We start from the raw sequence: 26215 nt of genomic DNA, 5'->3' as shown, positions 1-26215 counted from the left end.
TTTGGGACAGAGAGAGACAGAGCATGAACGGGGGAGGGGCAGAGAGAGGGAGACACAGAATCGGAAACAGGCTCCAGGCTCTGAGCCATCAGCCCAGAGCCTGACGCGGGGCTCGAACTCACAGACCGCGAGATCGTGACCTGGCTGAAGTTGGACGCTTAACCGACTGTGCCACCCAGGCGCCCCTCCACCGCCTTTTCTTTTTCGGGCTGCTGTAACAAAGTTTCACAGACTGCATAGCTTGTAAACAACAGAAATTCATTTCTCAAGAGTTCTGGAGGCTGAGAAGTTCAAGATCAAGGGGCCAGCCAGGTTATGCTCTAGTGATGGCCCTCTTTCTGGTCCACAGTCAGTGCCTTCTAGCTGGGTCCTCACATGGTGGTAGAGATAACGTATCTAATTCCATTTGTGAAGGCAGGGCCCAAGCACCTTCCAAAGACAGGCTCCACCTCTTAATACTATCGTCTTTGGGGGTTAGGATTTCAACACATCAATTTGGGGGGAGAACCCCCCCAAATTCAGGCCATAGTACCTACAAAATAAAACTTTCTTCAATTTATTGAGAGAAAATAAGTTGTCGCTGAGTCTACAGAATGACCAGGATGTGGCAGTGACAATGTCTGAGAATCACCTGTTATTAATTTTAAAAATTACCAGCACCAAAGATTCAAACTAATACATTCCTCTCCTTGAGATGGTATCTCAAAATCTTCTCACTCATACCTTATGAAGATTCATCCGGTGTTGTATTTTGACTCACAATGGTGAATATAAAATCAAGGAACAGTGGTGGTGTCCAATATTTCACCAAATAGAAGCCCCATGAGGAAATAAATTTTCTTCACTGCTGTATTCTCATTGCCTAGCATAGCGTTTATAACAAAGCAAGCATTTAAACTGGAAAATAAAATCACAGAAGAAAAAAAGAGAATGGGTTTATTCTCTGATGGATATGAAGCTCCCTATTACCACAGTTAGGCTTTTAATTGTTTAAGTCAACAAGCAAGACAAACTGTTTTCTCGGCTGAAGGGCATAATGGGATATGCCTACTGGTAAACCGGCAATCAATCAATCAATCAATCAATCACCCAACAATACTTGACTCAATTTGAATTTTTATTAACACACATTTTTCAAAGTTTGTACAAACCAAAACATTCCTGTGTTTCAAAGTGTCCATTATACAAACATACAAATAAACAAAAGGTGTTACCAAAAGTTAGCTACTCAATTTCATGGTAAAACAGTGTCATGATTTTTAAAAACCAAAACTTCAAGACTGAGGTTTCTTCCTTCACTTTTTGGAACTTGTGGAAAGTTAGAAAATGTGTGAATCTGCTTTGTATTAAATGCCAACACCTTAAAAAAAGATTTAGTATAAAACTAAGTATGTGTTTTTACATTGTCACTTCATGAAACAGAATTTCTCAAGTCTTCCAAATTAAAAAAAAAAACAAACAAACCCAAAACCATGACTGTAACTTTTTTTCATAATCTTTTCCCCAGAGTCAAACGTAAATGCATCTGAAAAATATTATCTGACAGTTTATCTTTACCTAAAAGTTTCTCATTCAAAAAGTTACAAAAGTGTTTAGCACTGTCGTCTCCCTTGCTTGGAAGGGAAAATGACCTCCCCTACTAGAGTGATAGATGAGCAACGTGGTCCATTGTTTCTTTTATCAGAAAGAAGCCACCCATTTCCACATTTCTGTCCAATTCTGTGCATGGCTCCACTTGTGAGAATGTTATCACAGATTACAAGCACTGGCTTTTAGGAAATGCCTAGCAAGTTAAACTGACTGCTTACAATTTTGGTGCACTGAGGTACAAAGTTCATCTGTCCTCATGGTTGCCTCGAGCCTCAGGACCCCTCTGCATTAATGATTCCAAGGTAGTTGATTTTACTGTGTTTCATGGCACATCACACACCTCTCATTTCTTTCACAAACATCCCATGGAGGACCTGAGAGAATGGCGAGAAGTGCAAATCTATCTCCTCTCCCGGAAAAGTAAACCCATGTGCCTGCTCAGTCAGGAAGGGAAAGGTGGACACAAACAATTCTGGCTGAGGCCAAGCTGCTTCTGACAAGCACCTGTCTTCAAGAAACGCCCTTTTCCCACTAAAAGCAGGGAGTGTGCAGGCTGGGATGGATGAGGAGGAAGGGGGAGAAGGTACAGTGACAGCATTTCTCCCGCTCAGACTCAGAGTCCACACTTGAGCAGCTCGTACTAACCCCCAAAATGCTCTGTAGTTCAAATATTATCCATTTTGAATCTGCTCATTAAAAAAAAAAAGCTGACAATGGCCCAATGTAACGACCGATATAAGTAAAGGGTATTTTTTTTTCTTTAAAAAGAAGTGGCAGTGTGAGAATTTAAAATCAGTCACATAAAACAATCTAGAAAGGGGTAGGGGAGGGAAACGTCCAGTAAAACCTGGACAACCTTTCTTTCTGCCCTTACTTAAAAAGACAGACTGTTCAAATCTTTGCTACCTCCCCTAAGCATCTCCTTAAATGCTCTTCCAAGAAGTCCTCCAAAAGGCACTTAACTCCACACTGATGCACTGAATTGTTGCACCGTAGCAATCAGTTTTTAAGACTCCAAGGTAACAAGAAAGGTCTTATTCCTTTACTAAAAGGTAGAGAGAAGGGCTTTTTTTTTTTTCTTTTTAAGAGGCATCACTTTTACAAGAACAAGCTAGGCTACCATTATTCCTTTATCAAGAAAAAGTTTCTTTTTTTTTAAAAATAAATAAAACTCTGGCTATACATAGTACAAAGTCATACATAATATACCTGGAAAAAAACCCAAGAGTATACCCTGAAGCAAAAGGTTTATTGGAGAGAGAAAGCCTCTTCCGTTGTACCAAGTCTTAAGGTGGCAGTTGTCAAAGTTCAGAGGGTGGCAGTGATATGTATGTAATTAATGCCAAACTATTTGCTCATGGGTATGGCAGGATGTGATGGACCAAAAAAAAAAAAAAAAAAAAAAAAAAATTCTGCACATAACACTGAACAGTGACTGCCACACACACACACACACACACACACACACACACACACACACACACAGTAGTGCCAAAAGAGAGAGAGAGACAGAGAGTACTCCTCGGGGTGGGGTTGGGGGGAGTGGAGTATGAGACAGAGAGCTTGGAACCCAAACATCCAAGCATGCAGTCATGACACAGCATAAACCAGGTGTTTCCATTCAGCCCACCACAATCCCACAAAGAAGGATAACTGTAATAAAATAGAGATTTCTTAAGAAAGCTTGCAATTCACAGAGAACAGCCAGGTCACCAACCCTAACCCAGGAACCCCTTCGCTGTTGGCTGGGAGCCTCCTTATGGTCTCTCACGGAGAGGTGATAGCTCCTGACTTCTCAGACTTCTTGCTCTTGGACAAGGCAGCTGCCTGCTTCAGGAGCTCTCGGTTTTTGGCCTAAACAAAAAAATCAGTGCAAGGATATTTTAACAGGACAGGACATGTTTTTCATGCAGATGCTAAGGCAGACAATGTAAAGGGTCAGCAAGAGAACAAATTCTAGAGGCAGAAATCAACAGAAAGCTCTACGGCTTGGTTCAGGGGAAGGAAGTATTTGCTAGAGGTTAATCAGCACACTTCAATCTCCTGGGATCCACTGTTACAAAAGGGTGCTTTGTGCAACAGAAACAAACCGTGGAGTGCCTTAACGTGTTGGATAAACAGAATTTATAATCCAGACATCTGGAATCACATCTGGCTTATCCAAAACTCAAAACGCACATTTATTAATTCCAGTTTTTGAGGGAAAGAGATCAGAACACACCTAACAACGAAATAGTAAAAGACAGCTAATAAGGTAGATTAAATATGATTTTGTCAATATTTTGAAAACAAACAAAAAAAAATCTAAGAGATAAATCACTTAAAATACAATCAGCTAAATACACCAGGGTTATCACATAAAACAAGCAGACTCGGCGCACCCGGGTGGCTCAGTTGGTTAAGTGTCCGACTTTGGCTCAAGTCATGATCTCGTAGTTCATGAGTTCGAGCCCCATGTCAGGCTCTGTGCTGACAGCTTGGAGCCTGGAGCCTGCTTCAGATTCTGTGTCTCTCTCTCCCTCTCTGCCCCTCCCCTGCTCATGTTCTATTTCTCTCTCTCTCTCAAAAATAAATAAACATTAAAACAAACAAACAGGCAGACTCACCTGTAATTGCTCTGTGACTTCTTTGTGGGTCTTCTCCATCTGGTTCATTTTGGCTCTCATCTGAGATTCTTGGTATTGAAAATCAGCCTTCAACTCTGTGATCTGAGAGGGGGGAAAAGGCAGACTGACTGAAGAAATCTCTGTGCAGTACAATGATGAATGTTCTGGCAGCAGAGAGCTAAATGGTTCCTCAAATTAATGAAATCCAGGGCTCTTCGGAAGATCCCTAACTAAGCCAAAGCCAGGGAATTCTGTATCCTATTTATCCTAAAGATTTCTTAAAAATTACACAAAATCCTGACATAGCCATTTCTGATACCTCATCACTGACAGGTTTTAAAGATTTTATGTATTTAATACCTGCCAATAATCCTCCAAATAAATCAGTGATTACAATACAACACAATATGACTGACTGTGAGAAGCCAGGAGAATAACAGCTATTGCCATTTACTAATTTTTTAACCCTGTTCTAGGTAAACTGTTTGATATTTATACACACACACACACACGTTTTTTTTTTTTGAGTAATCTCTACACCTAAGATGGGGCTTGAACTCACGACCCCAAGATCAAGAGTTGCATGCTCTTCTGAGCTAGCCAGGCACCCCAAACTGTTTGATTATATTATTTCATTCAATCCTATGATAAACCTGTCTGTGGCGGGCAATATTATTTTTCCCATTTTACAGATGGGAAAACAATGGCTTAGAATGGCTTAAGTTGGGGTGCCTGGGTGGCTCAGTCGGTTAAGTGTCTGACTTCGGCGCAGGTCATGATCTCACAGTTCGTGAGTTTTTTTTTTTAATTTTTTTTTTTCAACGTTTATTTATTTTTGGGACAGAGAGAGACAGAGCATGAACGGGGGAGGGGCAGAGAGAGAGGGAGACACAGAATCGGAAACAGGCTCTAGGCTCCGAGCCATCAGCCCAGAGCCTGACGCGGGGCTCGAACTCACGGACCGCGAGATCGTGACCTGGCTGAAGTCGGACGCTCAACCGACTGCGCCACCCAGGCGCCCCTCACAGTTCGTGAGTTTGAGCCCCGTGTTGGGCTCTGTGCTGACAGCTCAGAGCCTGGAGACTTCTTCAGATTCTGTGTCTCCCTCTCTCTGCTCCTCCCCCCGCTCACACACTGTCACTGTCTCTCAAAAATAAATAAAAAACATTAAAAAAAAAAAAAAAAAAAGAATGGCTTAAGTAACATGGCCATGCTCATACATGTTAGCAAGAGATGAGCTAGAATTCAAACCCCAGGCCGCCTTCTATTAACTATGCTATTCAAGGAGCAGGGAGGAGATATCTAAGTCAGGGAAGTGATGTGTGAGCTGAGTTTCAAGGTACATGAGGTACAGCTGGCACACAAGGTAAGGAGAACGACATCCAAGCACAGGAAACTGTACAGGCACAGCCAGAGAGTGTGAGGTAACTGACAGCTTGTTCAAATGACAGATGAGCATGGAGAGTGACATTGATGCTGTAGATAGGCAGGTATGTTGTAGAAGGGCCTGTGTTCCAAGCCAAGGAGTGTGACCTTGATCCTGAAAGTGCTGAGAAACAATCTATTTGTTTTTGCTCCTTTTAAAACCCTCACTTTGCAAATCAGTAGAAACAAGTTGTTCATTTTGTCTCTTTTGCAAAAACCCTTTTATTATGTGCTATTCTGATCTTGTCTATGAAGAAAACATACTTGGGTCTGCCTTCATCTGACAGTCATGTTGTAAAGTGGAAAGTACACTGGTCTCGAACTTCCCATGAATCTCTATCTTACTGGCAGAAGAAAGCATAGCCTAGTAGAAAGCATGGTAGAGTCAGGAAGACTTGCCATTTACTAATTGCGTGATGTGATATGTCATTTAATATCTTTGGGTCCGTTTCCTCATCTATAAAATGAGGTCGAAATTAGATGGACAGAATGCATGTAAATATTTTAACAATACAAATGCCTTTGTTAGCCACTCAGAATGAATCCTAGCACTCCAAACTTGGCACAAGAAAACATACAACCTCAGAGAAAAAAAGAAAACCAAGAGAAGGATTGGAACTCTAAGAGAAAAAATATTGGAGGATACTTTTCATCTACAAAATGATGACAGTAGTAATTCTTATCTCAAAGGTCTGTTATGAGGATAAATGGATTAATACATAGAAGGCACTTAGAACAGAGTCAGGCACATACTTAAGTATCCAATAAAAGTTTAGCTATTATTGTTACTAATATATTAAGACAAAAAGAAGATACTCTTTGGGAACCTAAAAGTAAGAGGGGCACCTGGGTGGCTCAGCTGGGCGTCCAACTCTTAATTTGGGCTCAGGCAATGATCCCAGGGTCTTGGGATATCGAGCCCCATGTTGGGCTCCACATTGAGCATGGAGCCTGCTTGGGATTCTCTCTCCCTCTGCCTCTCCCTCTCTCTCTCTCCCCCTCTGCCACTCTCCCCCACTCTCTGTCTCTCTAAAATAAAAAAGAAAAGAAAAATAACCTAAAAATAAGAGAAATAGACCTGAATCTCAAGAAGGATGTAAAAAGTTCCCTTAAAGAAGGAGGATGACTGTTAGACCAGGGTAAGACTTAACTGAAGATGTTAATGTGTTTAAAGAATGGGTCACTCAGGGAGTTGTCAGTAATGGAAGCAAAGTGATGTAAGAGTCATGGGGGAAGGCCTACCTGACCATTGTCCAGGAAGGAGGGAGACCTGGCCCACATATTTTAAGTATTACTGTCTCACGGGCATGGCCATCCCAATACCAGAGACGGAGGTATCAGGTTCTCAGCCTGAGAGCATTAAAAATTCCAATTACATAACCACCTCCTCTTGTCCCAACTCCATGTTCATTCAGCACCTTTTGATTACAACTTTCCAAGGCAGTTCATGCTGAGAAATGTAGCAGTCAGTTATGCCCCCCTGTGAATTAAGGGGGGCACTGTAGTTTTACACATCACCTCTGTAAGCCTGGTAAACATGAGTGAAACTTCCTCCAAATGTTGAGAAAAGTCAACTTTCTTTTTTTAAAAGATTTTTTTTTCCAACGTTTATTTATTTTTGGGACAGAGAGAGAGCATGAACGGGCGAGGGGCAGAGAGAGAGGGAGACACAGAATCGGAAACAGGCTCCAGGCTCTGAGCCATCAGCCCAGAGCCCGACGCGGGGCTCGAACCCACGGACCGCGAGATCGCGACCTGGCTGAAGTCGGACGCTTAACCGACTGCGCCACCCAGGCGCCCCTAGAAAAGTCAACTTTCTAAATGCACCTGACCAAGGCAGAGTGAGGGTTCTCTCTCACGGTAACAGCAGATCACGAGTCACCTTGGCAGATAGTAAGCCCCTCCCACGATACCCCAACCTTGACACTGGATCCCTCAAAGCTTCAGTGGTCAGTACCAAATAAGTATCAGTTAAACAGAGTTAGCACCATGCCCTATGGTACCACATGCTTACCCTTGCACCATTCTGGCCTGAGAGGCATTAACAAAACTGTACCTTCTTCTCTTTCTCTAAAATCATTTGATCCTTTTGATGCAGCATCTTCTTCAGAGTGGCCACTTCTTCCTTCAGTTGGGCGATGATGACAAAGTGGTCAGTGCCTGGTGAGTCCAGGGCCAGGTCTGGGGAAAAGCTGAGTAGAAAAATGGAGAGGGAAAAATCATAACTTGGAGGGATAAACCTTTTTTCACTTGAGGACACACCATGGACCACTTGACTACAAGCTCCAGAGTAGGAGCAACTATCTGAATTCCCAGCAGGAAGTACAATGCTTCACACACGCCACACTCAATAGCATTTGCTAAACTGCAGAGGTGAGGCGATCATCAGATCTTGGTTCTTTATGTTCTGCTCCAAAGCACCATGTATGGCGCAGCTGTTAAGAAGCTGCTGCATCCCATTCCAGGAGCAGTCAGTCCCTTTTAAAAATTAGAAAAAGATGAAATTAATAGGAAGGAAGCCAACTTCCCCTACACTGCAACTGGCCTGTTGACTACCACTTCCAATATCAAGAATCCAGTGATAATCAGGAAAGAAACAGTGATAAAATCCAGCGTCACACCATAACCTGGGGTTTCAACAGATTCTTCTCAGTAACAGTACCTGAGCACTTCATTTTGTTAAAGTGCCAGGTGAACTCTGTCTTTTCTGGAGAGTTTTGTAACCAGGCCTAGTTCCAGGGAATCTGTGAACGCCTGAAGTTGCATATAGAATTCGGTGTATACATACAATGGATGGTTTCTAGGGTGAGGATCCACAGCGTTCCCTGGTTGGTCAGAGATGTCTTAGGCCCAAAACAAGTTAAGGAATCACTGCCATAAGAGTCAAGTCCTGCCCTTCTCTAGAGACTACCCAAAGAAACCTCCTTACCCTTCCCAGGGCAACCTTTAAAGTAAAACACAAACCTGTTTTTCCTAAGCAGTCAGTGGAATATTGATTCGCGACTCCCTAGATCAATACAGCAATGACTCTAGTTCATCTTGAACTACAGCTAATAACCAGCATTTCTCTACATGGGTAGAAACTCCAAATAGCAAGTGGAATCACTGAACATCCTCAGTTACCAAGTCAAACATTTCTATGGCTAGAAGACATGGTTGACTGCTAAGAATATTCTCTCTTGGTCTATATGAGACATGTAAGAAGAACATCAGAAGAAGAATGAACCGGTGCTTTCTTAACTGATGAATATGCAGAATTACTGGGTGACGAAAAGTAAAAGCAATATAATAAAACAAGGTAAGCAGGAGAAAATGCTGAAAGGACCCATCAATGTCTCCTCTACCAGTTTCAATACCTGCCAAGGGACTGTCTTCCCCCAATCCAAAAGATTTTCTTTAAACCCATAACTAGAGTGACAAATGAAACAGTGTAATGGGCTAGCATAAATCTTGTGCTCCCGAAAGCTTCTAATGCTCTGCCCACCTGCTTCTCAAGAGAGGACTTTTCCCATACCACTATTGTTGACAAAACCAGTCATGTCTGTCCTGTTAGGGCCTGACCTTTCTAACTCTCTAACTTCTGACTAATAAGAACTGTTGGAAACCAAATGAAAACAGACGGCTAGGTTAGCAAGGCAGAAAATCAGATCCAGTCTCTTTCCAAGCATCTCCAACAAAAGGGTAAGGCCACACAAAGTACGTCTAATTTTTCAGGCATATTTCAAATGGAGAATAAAATAAAACTAGGGTTTTATGAGGAGGGGCACTTGGCTGGCTCAGTTCACGGAGCATGTGACCCTTATTCTCAGGGTGGTAGGCTTGAGCCCCACATTGGGTGTAGAGATTACTTAAAGACTCTTAAAAAAAAAAACTACAAAGAAAGGAAAGGAATATCCTTTAGAAACAATCAACAGGTATGCCTTATCACCAATGGAACAACAAACAAATAGATCAAGAAGTAGCTGGTACGTTTTCTCAGGGAAGGAAAGCTAGAAATGAACTCAGATCTTTCTCAAAGTGAAAAGTTCTTGCTATGGAGCACCCGGGTGACTCAGCCAGTTAAGCATCCAACTCTCGAACCCGGCTCAGGTCAAGATCTTAGTTCGAGGGGCACCTGGGTGTCTCGGTCGGTTAAGCATACGACTTCGACTCAGGTCATGATCTCAGGGTTCTTGGGTTCGAGCCCCACGTCGGGCTCTGTGTCTACAACTCAGAGCCTGCAGTCTGCTTCATCTGTGTCTCCCTCTCTCTCTGCCCTTCCCCTGCTCGTTCTCTGCCTCTGTCTCTCAAAAATAAACATTAAAAAAAAAAATCTTACACTTCATGAGAGAGAGCCCTATGTCAGGCTCTGCACTGACAGCATGGAGCCTGCTTGGGATTGTCTCTGTCTCTGTCTCTCTCTCTGCCTCTCTTGCACATGTGCAGTCTTTCTCTCTCTCCAAACACATAAACTTAAAGTTTTTGCTACGATTTCAGCAAACTAGAAAATATGAGAGGGAGGCTATGAATTTTGCGGGATACTAAATAAAAATGACCAAGGCATTTAAAATTTTTTTTTCAGTTTATGTATTTATTTTGAGAGAGAGAGAGAGAGAGAGAAAGCATGCACCCGCACGTGCATGTGCGCACACAAGCTGGTGAGGGGCAGACAGGCAGGCAGAGAGAGAGAATCCCAAGCAGACTCCATACTGTCAGCACAGAGCCTGATGTGGGCCTCAAACCCATGAACTGTGAGATCATGATCTGAGCCAAAGACGGCCGCTTAACCAACTGAGCCACCCAGGCGCCCCCAGAGGCATTGTAGAAGTATAAAGCTATTTGAGAAAAGGTTTTATAAAAAACCTAAAGTGATGCATTCTCGCAGTACAATATGGAAGACTAATGGAGAAAGAAAGAGGGGGAAAAACTCAAATATGTCTCAATATTTAAAAAATAGGAGTGGAGGGGCGCCTGGGTGGCTCAGTTGGTTAAGTGTCCGACTTCGGGTTAGGTCATGATCTTGCAGTTTTGTAGGTTCGAACCCCGCGTTGGGCTCTATGCTGACAGCTCAGAGCCTGGAGCCTGCTTCAGATTCTGTGTCTCCCTCTCTCTCTGCCCGTTCCCTGCTCATGCTCTCTCTCTCTCTCTCAAATAAATAAACATTAAAAAAAAATAGTAAGAGTGGAGAATGGTAGAATAGAAAGGAGAATGGAAAGCTGTTAGAGAGCAGCTTGCAGAAAAGGGGATAACAATGAAAGGACAAGAGCCTATATGGATATTTTCAAAGTGGGGCCAGGAAAGTGGACTACGATCAACTGAAAGCTAAGAGGCGGCTATAATAGATAGTTCAGAAACAAGACCGGTAACCTTTGGTACAGAACTGAATTCAAGATAGATATTCAGTAAAAAAAAAAAAAAAAAAAAAAAAAAAAATGGGGGTTTGCATAACATTACAAAAGGACCATCAAAAAACAGCTGGTCAGAATGTTTTCAAAGTGAGGGAAAAGAAAGAAAAAACTACACAAAAGTAAAAATAAAGGAAAAATGTCACTTAACTTTTGCTATGAACTTTTAAAAGAAATGCAAACAAGTGGAATTGGTAAGTTAAGACTGCTAATGCAGGAACATTCAAATGGAACTTGTATGTATATGAAAAAAACTTTTGTAGAAGCAGAAAAGTTTTCCAAGTTTTCAAGTTATCAGGGCAAGTTATTTTAATAAACTAGCATCTACATTTCAAGAAAAAAATGATCTTTTAGATCTTTTCCAGATGAGATTGTTAAAGACCATGGTAAGGATCAGTATTTCCTACTTGAGGAAAACAATCATTGCTGGTGATTAGAAGTGATAAAACACTCTCAACAGGGGCACCTGGGTGGTTCAGTTGGGTGGGCATTTGGCTCTTGATTCTGGCCCAGGTCATGATCTCCCAGTCATGGGACTGAGCCTTGCGTCAGGCTCTGCACTGACAGTGAGGAGCCTGCTTGGGATTATCTCTCTCCCTCTCTCTCTGCTCCTCCCCCACTCATGCTCTCTCTCTCCCCCAAAATAAACATTTTTAAAAAATCACTCTGAACAGAAAACTTATGTTTTTAGCTTTGTATATCCATAGCAATGGACAGCAAGAATAATGGCAGTACCTTAAGAACAAATAATCTAAAAGAAGGTAAGCTTTAAGGACTGGCTGGTTAAACTAAAGTTAAGAATGCACTTTTTCTAGGTCATTCAAATACAGCCTGGGTCATAAGTGAGCACAAAACAGAAATGATGAATCTAAAAGCTGTGGGTCTTGGCTTAGACCTTTATTTTATTTATTTATTTATTTATTTAAAGTTTAGTTTTGACAGAGAGAGACAGAGCATGAGTGGGGGAGGGGCAGAGAGAGGGAGACAGAATCTGAAGCAGGCTCCAGGTTCCAAGCTGTGGGCAGAGGCCAATGCGGGGCTCGAACTCACGGACCACGAGATCATGACCTAAGCTGAAGTCGGAAGCCCAACTGACTGAGCCACCCAGGCACCTCTTGGCTTAGACCTTTATAAAGGCAGGGAATTCAGAAAGGTTCACTCCTTGATATGGTTTTTGTAGGATCAGGCATGCTGGCAGGGGTGATGGGACAATCTTCATGATGGTCAGGATATCTGCTCAAGTAACAGTGAAGCTGATGGTCTTTATGTTTCCTTTCGCCATATAATTTGAACATCCAAGTTAAACATTTCCAGAAGGTTCCATTTAACAAGTATAAAATCAATGATACTAGTGGATAAAAAGGTACCTTGTAGAATCTGAAATCAACTTAATAAAAAAGGTAACAGTAAAGAATAAACTTCATAGATGCTTTGTGTACCCCTAGATGAAATTTGGTCCTGGCAAGCCTATGTGCTAAGTCTACTCCCATTCCCACCACCTGCTGGGAGGGAGAAGTGACACTGGGAGTTTTCAGAATGGAGAGGATTTCAAGGCTTTGGAGGAACAGTATGCCAGTGTCTCACTGCAGGATGCCTGGGCCTGGAGAAACAGGAAAATGGTTGGCCCCAAGACTCAGCTGGGAAGCAGCCCACTGTACCAACACAGACGGGACACTCTGGATATTAGGACAGAGCAGCTTGCAAGAGGAAGCATCATTCAGATGGAGAGAGGAAGGCAAGGAGTAAATATATGCTTTTAAGACAGGCTTAAAATGCAGCAAAAATATTCAAATGCATCTCATTCTCTGCTGATTCAGTAGCTGCCCTGGGCTTTCTGCATGCTAAGGAAGCATGAATTAGACTAAGAACACTGCCTTAACTCCCAACTTGTCTCTGCTCCACCTCTCAATACCAACTCTGGCCCTGCATGGAGGAGGCCACAGGCACAGAACACAATGAAAAGCATATAGCTCCTGACTTCTTAGAATTAGTGTGAGAGAGTTATATGTTGATCGCAGAATTCAGTTGCTATTAAATCGTTATATGTGCTTGTCTTTTAATGACAAGATTAGAGTTATAAACAAATAGCAGCACTGCTTGCTTATTCATAAGATATCAAGTGGCTAACGGAGTGACCCTCGGAGGCTCAATAACAACCCGAGACTAGGTCCAAGGCACACCCTGGAATGTATTCCTGTTTCAGGAACTGTATATGCAGTAACTCAAATGGAAGCATGCACACATACCAATTGGCTTACCTGTCTCCGTTGGTTGTGATTGATTCAAACTTGGATTTTTTCTTTGGGATTTCATTTTGAATTGAAGATGTAGAAAGTGTTTTCTGGCTTTTAATGGCAAAAACAGAGAAACACAAATTAGAAATCAAAGATTTATAAAACATCACAACAAAAGTTTGTTCAAACAGGACCAATGTAATATCACAGCTCCTCCATGAAAGAGCTAATTATTCTTGACTATTAAAATCCACTGAGGTGTTGATTTCATAGGTCCTGGATGCATGGGTAGCTCACTTCCAGAGACCTCCAAAATTCTTACCTTTAATTAAATATTATCTGCTTTATTAACAACTATGGGAACAGAGTCAATAAAATTTTAATAAGACGTGGGGTGCCTGGGTGGCTCAGTCGGTTAAGAGTCAGACTTCAGCTCAGGTCATGATCTCATGGTTTGTGAGTTCGAGCCCCGCATCGGGCTCTGTGCTGACGGCTCAGAGCCTGGAGCCTGCTTCAGATTCTGTGTCTCCCTCTCTCTCTCCCCCTCCTCTGCTCATGCTCTGTCTCTTGAAAATAAATAAACGTTAAAAAAATGTTTTTTAAATTTTTAATAAGAAGTAAAACCTACCCTACAGTTTAAGAAAGTACTTTCACATTTAATGTTTCATGCACATCTTCCAAGTCTGTGAGGTATATACAAGGCACTATTTCTACTCTGCAGAAACTGAGGCTCATCAAGTTTAAGTGACCTTCCCAAGGATATATAGTCAATAGTGAAGCGAGGACTAGATACCAGGTTGAACCCCTAATCCAGTTCTTCTTCAGGATAGTTCTGTGAATCTACTGATATCTGAGTCCCACAAACCACTAAAAATCAGTTATAGACTCAATGAGTTCACCCTCGAGTAAGACCCTTTCTTTCTTGATCTCTTTTCAATATTTGATACCACTGACCATGCCATCCTTAACCCCCCTTCTAACTTTACTGAGAAATAACTGACAAATTGTATACATGTAAAGTGTACAACATAACATTTTGATAAACGTGTATGTTATGGAATAATCACCAAGATTAAGATAATTACCACATCCATCACCTCACATAACTTTTTTTTTTTTATGGCAAGAATGCTTACAATCTACTCTCAGCAATTTTTTTTTAATGTTTTTATTTATTTTTGAGACAGAGACAGAGCATGAGCAGGGGAGGGACAGAGAGAGAGGGAGACACAGAATCCAAAGCAGGCTCCAGGCTCCGAGCCGTCAGCACAGAGCCCGACATGGGGCTCAAACTCACGAACCGTGAGATCATGACCTGAGCTGAAGTCGGATGCTTGACCGACTGAGTCACCTAGGCGCCCCAGCAATTTTCAAGTATATAGTATCATATTAAGAATAGCCACTCTGCTGTATATCAGATCCTTAGAACTTACTCTTCTTACAACTTAAAGTTTATACCCCTTGACCTAAATCTCCCCATTTCCTCCTTCCCCAGCCCCTGGCAACCATCATTCTAGTCTCTGTTTCTATGAAACTGGCTTTTTAAAAAGATTCCTTGTAAAAGTGATACCACAAACTGTATGTGTATGTGTGTGTGTGTGTGTGTGTGTGTGTGTGTGTGTGTGTGTGTATCACATTTTCTTTATCCGTTCATTCATTGTAGGGCATTTATATTGTTTCCATATCTTGGCTATTATGAATAAAGCTGCAATGAACCTGGGGGTGCAGATAGCTCTTCAAGATACTGATTTCATTTCCTTGGGATATATATACTCATAAATGATTGCTAGATCAAATATATAGTAGCTGTTTTCAATTTTTTGGGGACCCACCATCCTGTTTTCCACAATGGTTGCACCAATTTACCTTCCCACTAATGGTGTATAGGGTTCCCTTTTCTCCACAACCTTGCCAACATTTGTTATCTTTTGTCTGTCTGTCTGTCTGCCTTCCTTCCTTTCACAATCTCTGCACCCAAAGTGGGGCTCCAATTCACAACCCTGAGATCAAGAATCTCATGCTCCACCAACTGAGCCAGCTGGGCACCCCTCTTGACTTTTTGATAACAGCCATCCTAACAGATGTGGGGTAATATTTCATTGTGGTTTTGGTTTGCATCTCCCTGATGATTAGCAATGTTTAGCAACTCTGTATGTATCTATTGTATATATTCTTTGGAAAAATGTCTATTCGGGTCCTTTGCCCATTTTTTAATTGGATTATTTGCGCTTTTTTTGTTATTCGGTTGTATGAATTCTTCATGTATTTTTTATATTAACCGCTTATTAGGTATATGGTTTGCAAACATTCACTCCATTCTTCTTGAGTGCTTCTAGAATTCTGTTCTCAGCCTCCAACTTGAATTCTATCATCAAAGAGCATGGTTTAAACAACTACTTATCATATGGGCTGGAGATGGTGTTCCCCAGATCACCTGTACCATAATCATCCAGGATGTTTGTAAAACAATGCAGATTCATGGACTCTATCCTAGGTCCTACTGAATTAAACTCTGGGATGAAGTTGCAGGAATCTGTACTTTATAATAACTTCTATTCCTACTGACTCTTATGTGCTCCAAACCTTTCTTCTGAGTTTTAGGCTAAAGCTCCCACAAAATTGTTCTTGATGCTCTAACCTCAACTTTAAAAAAAAAAAAAAACTGAACTTCTCTTTTCTTCCTGTATTCTCTTTCAGTTAAAGAATATACCTATTCATCCAAGTAAGAAACCTGAGAATGATTCTTTACTCACCCAACTCCTGCCCATCTACCTGTTCACTAAATTATCTAAGTTTCTCATAATTCTCCCTCTAAAGTATCTTCCTGAATCTGCCTCTTTTTTTATTTTTATTTTTGAGAGAGAGAGTACGAGCAGGGAAGGGGGCAGGGAGAGAGGAAGACACAGAATCTGAAGCAGGCTCCAGGCTTCTGAGCTGTCAGCACAGAGCCCGACGTGGGGCTCAAACTCATGGACCGGGAGATCATGACCTGAGCCGAAATCGGATGCTTAACCAACTAAACCACCCAGGCACCCCATGAATCTGCCTCTTTGATCTCTGGTGCCATGGCCTCAGTTGAGATTCTAATATTAATACCTCTTACTGTGGACTCTTACAAAACAGGTTCTTAACCAGCCTCCGGTCTCTTTTTCTTCCAATGTTTTCTCCACAATAATCAGGGTCAGGTTCATGCTCCTTAACGTTTTCAAAATCCCTTTCTCTCCCATTCCCTGGCTCCCAAACATAAGCTCCAGCAACATAAAAGGACCTGCAACTCCTCAGGGCCGTGTGGTCTTACGCCCTCCATTTCTCTGCACACACTATTCCCTCAGCCTAGGATGCTTCTGCCCATCCGTGATCTGATGATTCCAACTCATCCTAAAATCCAGCCCCAACCCAGCTCTTCTTGGAGCCTCTCTTGCCTGACTCCCCAAGGCAGTTAATTACTACTGCCTCTCATGCCTGCATCTTGATGTTTCCACTGTGGTGCTCATCGAATTATAATGCAGTGATTTGATTACAGGTCTGTCTTCCCTACCAGACTGCATACTCTTGGTGAGCAGCATGATTCTTTTATTCATCTCTGCTTTCCTAGCAGAGTCACTGGCCCATGAGAGTACTTAATAATAATGAACAAACAAAATCATAATGGTAACAATAACAAACAGTAATTAAAATATATTGAATGCTTCCTATATGCCAGTTATAAAGCAAACCACTATTCATGCACTATATAATTTATCTCCACAATTCCATGAGGTAATATTATTATTTCCCTATTTTAAAGATGAACAAGCTTGCCCAAGATCCCACACAGAGAACCTGGAAGAGTCAAGATTCAATCGAAAGCCAGAACTCTTAACAACATTACAGATACTCTGAAAGGAAGCTTAAGACAACAATGAAAGGACATCTTTTTGACTGGATTCCCACCAGGACAAACCTAGAACAGCTACCAACCTCCTGGCCAACTATGCATTTAAAAAAGCTGCATCCCTCAGAAAGTGACATGCCCAGTCTTCTAAGGAGATAATCCACTCCAAGGGTGAGGGGAGCATTATAGTCAAAGCAGAACAATTTCACAAACTTTCCAGACACAAGACAAACCAAGTCAGTAAATCCTAATACCTTATGGAAATCTCTCTGGCACTTGGAAGATACATGAACTGTCCAATGTGACAAAGGAGATTCCTCCTAAGGCTAGTAACTAGAGAGAAAAGAAGAGGAAAATTGATACCAAATGGTTTCTTCCATGGCTAATTGTGTATTCCGTCTGACCAAGAGGTACCTCTAGTCCTATCTCATGCACCTTGGGGATACCTGTTATAATGGCTGCCACCACTCAGTCGACTATACTGCTCCTTCTCTTGGTGGCTGGCACGGGAAGAGCTGCTCAGGTGTTTCCTCTGCTCTTTGGTCTTCTGAAGGACCCGTTTGTAGGACAGTGTGCACAGCCAGCACAGCAATTTCCCATCTACCTGAAAGACAAGGAGACAAACATGAAGAAGAGAGAATGTAGTACAGAACGGAGCTACTGGGAGCTCCGGACCTCTGGGTTAAGTCCCAATTCTGCCACTTAGGAGGTGTGTGAACTTAGGCAAGTCCTCAACCTCAATTAAATCCCCCTATGTCCTTGTGAATTCAGCAGCTACTGTGATTCCCACTGGAAAGGTGATGACATTGATGCCTAATAAGAGTAAGTAACTCGTCCAGGACCATTCAGCTAGCCCAGGTCAGTAGGACTGCAGAGCTTATACTCCGACTATCATCATATGCTACCTTGTGATTCCTAATTCAGCTTCTCCAGTATCTTAATTCAGGGAAAAGGTGCTCTGGTTGGCAGGCAGGAGTATTCTGGTCACTGGAGAGTTAATATCCTCCCATGATAAATTAATGAATTTGGTTCACAGGAGTCAGTTCTCATGAGCCTAAGCATCTCTGAAAAGTACCTCTGGACACTGAAAAAGTTTCTGTACTGCATTCCTTCATTAAAAAAATATTTACTGAAGAGATTGCTAGTTGCCAGAGGTGGGGAGGGGTGGGTAGGCGAAATGGGTGAAAGTAGTCAAAAGGTATAAACTTCTAGTTAAAGGATAAATAGGTCATGGGGATGTAATGTACAGTATGGTGACTATAGTTAGTAATACTATATTGCATATTTGAAAGTTGCTAAGAGAGTAGATCTTAAAAGTTCTCATCACAAGAAAAAAAATCCCATAACTGTCTATGGTGACAGATATTTACTGGACTTATTGTGGTGATCACTTTCCAATATATACAAATATCAAATCATTATGCTGTACGTTTGAAACTGATATATGTTGATTATACCTCAATTTAAAAAATACATAATCACTTCACTTTTTTAAATTAATTATTTATTTATTTTAGAAAGAGAGAGAGTATGAGTGAGCGAGACGCAGAGAGAGAGGAAGAAAGAGTATCCTACAAGGGGCAGAGAGAGAGAGCAAGAGAGAGAGAATTCCACGCAGACTCCACACTGTCAGTGCAGAGCCCAAAGCGGGGCTCGAGCTCACCCAACATAGGACTTGAACTCATGAACAATGAGATCATGAGATCATGACCTGAGCCGAAGTCGGATGTTTAACCGACTGAGTAACCTAGGTGCCCCACTTCACTTACTTTTTAAAAAGTAGAAAATGAGAAGCACAGTTTTTCTCAGTAAAAAACAGTCAGCTGGAGATATATTTCAGATTAATATTTTGACAGTGTCAGGTAAGACGACTAAAAGAGGGGGAAGAAATAGTTCTCGATAAAGTGTGACTCTTATCAAAACAAGTAAATATATATATATACATATATATGTATGTGTGTGTGTTGTGTGTACCTGTGTGTGTGTATATGTGTATGTATATATGTATGTTTGTTTTGGGCACTTACTATGTGCCAGGCCACTGGAAATGCGGCAGAGAACAAGATGGACAAGGAGCTCACGTTCCAGTGAAGGTGGACAAACATAAGCAAATAAACAAGATAATTTCTCACAATGTTATGCTGTGAAGACAACAAAACAGGGTAATATGATAGGGGGTGAGTGAGTTAGTAAAGGGGCTCTGTGAGGAAGTAGCATCTGAGCATGAGGAACCAATTAAGACTGATGGGTGTTATCAGGCAAAATGATAGCCAGTGCAAAGGTAGGAATGAAACTGGCACATTTGAAGGGCTAAAAGGTGGTCAGTGTGGCTGAAACAAGGTGACAGGCAGGAGGCGTTAATGTCAGGAGAGACTGAGAGGCAGGTATGGGCAATGTACATCAGGGAAGGGGGTTGGGATTTGTTCTAAGTGCAGCTGGAAGCCACTGGAGGGTTTTAAACAGAACAAATCTAAACCATTTTTAGTTTACTAAGGTACCATCACTCCACCCAGAGCTCTCCTCTATGTCATCTTGGAATTTTTAACTTCAACAGATAGAAACACTTGAAACAGTCAGATAGTGAAACTGGTAATACAAGCGTATCCTAAGTCACAATCTCTCCTTCACAGAGTTCTATAGAATTTTGCCAATCATCGCTTTACTTATACAGGGTACAGATCACTGTTAATTAAGATTCTCATGAAATACCAGCTCATGTAATATTAGAATATAATGGTCCAGGGATGCCTGGCTGGCTCAGTCAGAACATGTGACTCTTGAGCTCAGGGTCAGAAGTTTAAGCCCCACGTTGGGTGTAGACATTACTTAAAAAAAAAAAAAAAAAAAAAAATATATATATATATATATATATATACACACACACACATACATATATATATTTTTATGTATATATATATTTTTTATGTATATATATATTTTTTATGTATATATATATATATATATATTTTTTTTTTTTTTTAAAGAATATAATGGTCCACCTTTGCTAAATGAAAACAAAGGCTGAAAATCTTCAAGTTCAAGAACAACTAGGACAGGAACGGAGATTTCTTTGTTATACGTCCTTTTTTTTTTTTTTTTTTTTAAAGATTTTAAGTGATTTCTACACCCAACATGGGGCCGAAACCCACAACCATGAGATCCAGAGTCTCTACTGACTGAGCCAGCCAGCAGCCCTGTTGTGATTTCTTTTTGACACAATTGACCAAACTTAATTTCTCAGAAAGGAAAAAAAAAAATCAACAGAACAAAACACAGAGATTTACCTTCTTTCGATCATCCTTCCTGTCAAATGCACATTGCTGCTTACACTGTTCACATGAATAGGGTGGTCCATACTTCTTCTCTGAATTTGTGCAGCGCTGGCATTTGTTGCCGATAAATGCTGCAATTATGTTGCAATACTGACAAGGTTTGGGCTGAAAGAGAGGGGGAAAAAAAGGGTCAACTAAGTATATTATAAAATGCCACTGCATTTTTTAAAGCAATAATTCCTATTATACAGTTCATCAGTCATTGTAAAAATGTGTTCCCAACTTCATAAATTTCCTTCTACACTGATCAAATGAAGCCCAATTCCTAATACTAGGTAAAGTGATTTTCTGCACAGGACTATTGCTTTTAAAACAAATAAATTAACAAATAACAAAACCCCACTGGAGTATATGCTGGGACTTCTGTAAGAAATTCAACAGAACCAGTTCTTTGGAGAAACCAGTAAGTGCTTCCAAATTTCTGGAAAGGCCTCTTTGCCATTATCACCGTATAAACAGGCTGGGAGAATGCCTGCAAGGACATAATATAGAACCCTAACACAGAGAGATGCCCTCCCCCCTAAAAAAGTCATCAAAACGAACAGTCAACTGCTACCAAACAAAGACGTCACATTGTAGGATCCATCTTTCCCATCCGCTTTCCATACTGGTTTCCGAAGCTCTCAAGGAAAATTATAACGACAATCCCGCCATCATGAACATAAACACAGAACTTCTCAGTAAGTATTAGCTAGGTTCAAAAGCTCAAGGGCTAGATAAACTTTTCTGAGAAAGTATTTACACATAAGATATTCTAATAAAAATATGGTAGTTATATAAATAATCCACAGAATGTTAAGGTTCCAAGAGACCCAAGTACTCACTGTTAGGCACAGAGAAACTCTACTTACTGTTCCATATAACTGCACATTCTGTGCACACTTCTTGCATATTGTATTGGTTTTACTGTTAAGGAAAAAAGAGACACAATGCTTTTATGAGAAAAAAGTTGCTTCACTTACAATATCTGAAAACTGATTCCTCCTTAAGCCCACAGAATTTGCTCATTGCTAAGTGCCAAGGCGATATTTGGCCTGGACACCTGGTTAACTGAAAGTTAAGTATTTGGCCACTAACTCTTTTATTTATTATTTTATGGTTATTAATTTTATTAGCTCAGATAAAATGAGGTTTTGGTTAAAGTGGACAGTGAGTTATTTCTGAGTATCACATCTCTAAGTATCACTAAACAAAACTAGCAAATATGGACAGGACCCTCAAAAGAATATTATGTTAGACTGAAACGGACTAGCAGTTAATTCTCAATTTAGATGAACAGCTGAGAAACTTGAGGTGAGGAATGAAGTATATGCGTTTGGAATACTAACTCAGAGATTCTATTCATGTTGACTTTACTCTGTCTACACCCTCCTCTGTAAGTAAAAGCATATGAAAATCCCAGATGTGGGGAAATGGATGCTAGGACTAAATATTTTGTCAATATTTCCAATTTCTCTAAGAACTAAGCACGGATAAAAATAAAAACGTCTTCGGTCTTGTGAAGGTCCAGAGACCTGTATTATCTAAATATCTGAGCTGATAAACTGCCTTAGGGGAAAAAAATCATCTTCAAATAAAGTCTAATTCTTCACAAAGACAGGTACAATAAATGCTTGATGTGCAAGAAAAGTTGAAACAATATTCTGGGGCTGAAAATAAAATCACATAAAAATGCAGTCTTATTAGCTATTTTGTGATTATTTTCCCATAAAGTCCTATAAAAGTGACCATAAAGTTAAAACAAAGAAAGACCTCAAAGTACAAAACATTTAAATTAAAGTGAGATATTCAAGTAAAATATTTTCCATTTTCTGCCATTTTAAAGAGACAGGACAAGATGTGAGGCGTATCGAAAGAAACCTCTAGAAAAAGGATTCACATCGGTGATTCTGGAATGTTAACTTTTAATTTATACTTCTATTTACTACTGAAGAAGTGGGATTTATATGTATCAATATATACAAATGCTCCTGACATCTTGGAAAACAAAGAAAAGTCATTTCGGGGCACGCAGGTGGCTCAGTCACGTGTCTGGCTCTTGATTTCAGCTCACGTCATAATCTCACGGTTTCTTGGATTCAAGCCCCAAGTCGGACTCTGCACACCGACTGCGCCACAGCCTGCTTCGGATTCTCTCTCTCCCTCTCTCTGCCCCTCTTCGACTTGTGCTCTCTCTCTCAAGATAAATAAATAAACTTTAGAAAAAAAGGAAAACCACTCCTATGATCCATCTTGAATCATTTTTTTTTAAGATTTTATTTTTTTAAGTCATGTCTACACCCAACCTGCAGCTTGAACTTACAACCCCGAGATCAAGAGTTGCGTGCTCCAACAACTGAACCAGCCAGGTGCCTCCATCTTGAATCAATTTTTATGTATGGTGTAAATTCGTATCTCACCCTACACCCAAAAATTAATTCAAGGTGGATCATGGACCCAAATATAAAAGCTGAAACATAAAGCTTCTAGATTATGTTTTATATGTTTCCATATCTATGAAGGGCTAAAACAGGTAAAACTGATCTACGGTGGGAAGGAAAATCAGAACAGTAGTTGCACGGGGGAAGCAAGAGGAGTGGAGATTGAGTGGGATGAAGCATGAGAGGACTCTGGGCTGACGGTAATGTTCTATATTTTAAAGGGTTGAGGGTTACAGATCCATATACTGTCTGTGAAACTCATCGAATGATGTACTTAAGATTTGAGCATTTCACTGTGCACAAATTTTACCTCTAAAAAAATAAAGGACCGTAAACAAATATCAAATTTTGTTAACGAAATGCATGCTTAAGTATTTAGGATCAAGTATACTGATGTCCACAACTTTAAAATGAATCGTAAATAAGATGGATTAATACACTGAAGGGGCGCCTGGGTAGTTCAATTGGTTGAGCACCCAAATCTTTTCAACGTTTTTGTTTTTTGTTTTTTTTTTTTTTTAATTTATTTTTGGGACAGAGAAAGACAGAGCATGAACAGGGGAGGGGCAGAGAGAGAGGGAGACACAGAATCGGAAACAGGCTCCAGGCTCCGAGCCATCAGCCCAGAGCCTGACGTGGGGCTCGAACTCACGGACCGCGAGATCGTGACCTGGCTGAAGTCGGACGCTCAACCGACTGCGCCACCCAGGCGCCCCAGTTGAGCACCCAAATCTTGATTTCAGTTCAGATCACAGGGTCTTGAGATCAAGCCCTGCATAGGGATCCGCACTGCACATAGAGCCCCCTTGGAATTCTCTCTCTCCCTCTGCCCCTCTCCCCCGCTCTCTCTCTCTCAAATTAAAAAAAATACATTGATGATAGATGATGCACATAAAGTAAATGTAAACTGTAGAATTGAAGTGGTAGGTATATGAGTGTTTACTGTTTAATTCTTTCAACTTTTTCTGGTTTGAAAATATCCATAATAAAATGTTGGGGAAAATGTTCCCAGAATTGAAATAAGGCTGATTAAAATTAGGTTTCTAGGTCTATGTGTGAGGTAACAAATAGACCCCACCCTGCTTTAAGGAACTATGACCTACAGTTGCAGGCCCACAGAACTTAACTATACCCATAAACAACTTTGCTGCTATTGAAAACCAATAAACCACTCTGCTGCTGTTAAAAAAGTCTCCCAAAGATATGTGTTCACTTACAACTAAATGTTTTTCACATTTTTAAAAATGAGATTTACATAAGGCAAGTAAATTTCAAATGTGGCTAAGGCTAACAAACCCTTTATCAGAATAGGCACATTTCCAAAAGTGTCTTCTTTTGGCTTATAAATTCTTCAAGCTTTGAGTATAAGCATACTGAAACCTAAGGCTCATGTTTTACAATTGTGGTTTCTTAGTGTCATAAAGATCATAACCACAATATAAAATCATCAAGGATCGGAAAAGTAACTTTAAAAACTTAAGCAAGGGGCACCTGGCTGGCTCAGTCAGTGGAGCGTTCGACTCCGTCTTGGGGTTGTGAGTTCGAGCCCCTGTTGGGTGCAGAGATTACTTTAAAAAGTCATGAAAAAAATTTTAAGCAATCCATGAATAATGAGGGAACAATATGTGCGTTTTATATTCATCAATGTGTTATAATAAAAAAAAAACCTGCAGAATCCGGGTATAATGCAATCAATTACAGATCTGTACATTGAACAGCAACTAATTAAGAGGAAAAAGCCTGCAAACATCTTTCGTGGTCAATAAAAAACTGTACCTCTCCTGCTGGTACTCAGTCCTACAGTAGGTGCACTTCACAACAGGGTGTGCAATCCGACATTCCTGAAATGAAATGAGGATATAATTTAAAAGGCAGTCAGAAATGGAAACAGCCTTCAGTAGGAGGCAGAAGACCTGGGTACTATTCCCAGCATAGCCACTGTGCTTGTGTGAGTCACTTGAACTTTCTGTGCCTTATTTTTCTCTTCTGTAATACTGGCATCACTGCCCTGCACTGATGTGGAAGTTAAGAAAGGATTTATATGGAACTAGTCATAAATTGTAAAACCAAAGTATGTATGAATGAGTCTCAGACTGGGAATCAGAAGCCCTGGATTCTAGTTCCGGTTCTGCCACTTCCACTGTTTGATTTTTGACCAGGTTCACTTGTGAAATGAAATGCTAAGTTAAAATCATTACTGCTGACCTATATGAAACTTCCTTAAAGTCAGTATATATATATATCTCAAATGTATACATATTTTTATTTATATAAAGACCAAAAAAATAAAGGCACCCAAACACTTGCGTTCTCTCCTACCCAGTAAACAGAGTGACAAAGTCATAGCCATTTGAGGCAACGGTGACATACAATTACGAGTTACCCATACCAGAGACAAACTCTGGATTATCTGAGACTATCTCAAATCACTCGCAGGACGGCTTCGTGACTTTTAACTGTCACCTCACAGCACTTCTATTAATTTAAAAAGGCAAAGCAGGATGCAAACAACTCAAACGAAAAAAAAAAAAAAAAAAAGAACTTGGGCCTTCAAGGGTAAAAACTGAATAGTAGCTGATTAGGGCCAGGATCGAAGGTCACCAACTGGATGCTGAAAAATCCTTTTGCTTCGTGCGCTTAATTTGGGGGGCTTTTCTATAAAGCCTCGCTACCTCCGTCTCTCAGACTGGCCGGAAAGTGCCCGTGAGGCGCCCGAGTTGGAGACTCTCGTCCTAGGCAGCACCCAACTCTGGAGTTCAGTCCCCAGGCAAGGCAGGCGGTCCCTCAGTGTGCAACCAGCGGCGGGGAAGCCAGCCCAAGAGGGAGCTCGGTACGGCTGGTCCGGGTCAGGCCGGGGACCCGCTGTCCCCTCCCCAGACCTTACGGGGTCCGAGAACAATCCCTCGCGGTTGCTAAGCACCCGGACACGCCTGCCGCGGGGGCCTGGACGGCGCCCGGGACTCCCCCACGTGCCCCGCTGGCCCCCAGCGGAGCGGGTGCGGCGCCTCAGCTAGGCGGGCCTGCCACGCCCTGCCCGGGGGACCCCGCCGGGCGGCCCCGCAGAACAGGGGGCTCCGGGCCGAGCCTCTAGCGTCCCAGCTCCCGGCCGCCGCCCCAGCCCGCGCACCTTGCACAGCTGCTGCCCCTGAGACAGCGCCTCGAAGGGGAAGCGCTGGTGGCACTTGGTGCAGGCGTAGAGCGCCGCCATGTCCGGCCCGGGCCGCGCTCACCGCCCAGCCGACCGGCCCACCGCTTTATCTGACAGTCTAAGGGACAAGCTGGCGGCGGCGGCGGCGGCGGCAGCGGCGGCGGCAGCAGGCTGCGGGCTGCGGCAGGCGGGCGGGCCGGCG

The 26215-nt window shown here is 41.6% G+C and overlaps 1 protein-coding gene across 1 annotated transcript; it reads right to left on the bottom strand.

Moving 5' to 3' along the window:
- Window positions 1–3246: 3246 nt before the first annotated feature.
- On the bottom strand, window positions 3247–26190 carry FAM76A (family with sequence similarity 76 member A). The gene is made up of 9 exons (XM_040466509.1): window positions 25993–26190; window positions 24642–24706; window positions 21297–21351; window positions 20398–20550; window positions 17560–17717; window positions 13264–13350; window positions 7678–7813; window positions 4197–4298; window positions 3247–3444 (listed from the first exon to the last, which is right to left on the bottom strand). Exons 1-9 carry the CDS (start codon window positions 26071–26073, stop codon window positions 3358–3360), a joined length of 924 nt encoding a protein of 307 aa, XP_040322443.1. The 5' UTR covers window positions 26074–26190; the 3' UTR covers window positions 3247–3357.
- Window positions 26191–26215: the final 25 nt, after the last annotated feature.

This window comes from Herpailurus yagouaroundi, unplaced genomic scaffold, assembly GCF_014898765.1.
Source record: "Herpailurus yagouaroundi ecotype Mexico unplaced genomic scaffold, PumYag 77, whole genome shotgun sequence".
In the NCBI taxonomy this organism is placed as follows: domain Eukaryota; kingdom Metazoa; phylum Chordata; class Mammalia; order Carnivora; family Felidae; genus Herpailurus; species Herpailurus yagouaroundi.
This window is presented reverse-complemented; position numbering and strand designations above follow the sequence as displayed.

Coding starts and splice junctions, on each gene's coding strand:
- FAM76A (XM_040466509.1), bottom strand. CDS start 26,073: ATGGCGGCGCTCTACGCCTGCACCAAGTGCCACCAGCGCTTCCCCTTC. Junction 13,351..17,559: donor GGTGGCAGCCATTATAACAG/GTATCCCCAAGG, acceptor TGCCATTAAAAG/CCAGAAAACACTTTCTACAT. Junction 4,299..7,677: donor TTTTAGAGAAAGAGAAGAAG/GTACAGTTTTGT, acceptor CCCCCCTCTCAG/ATCACAGAGTTGAAGGCTGA.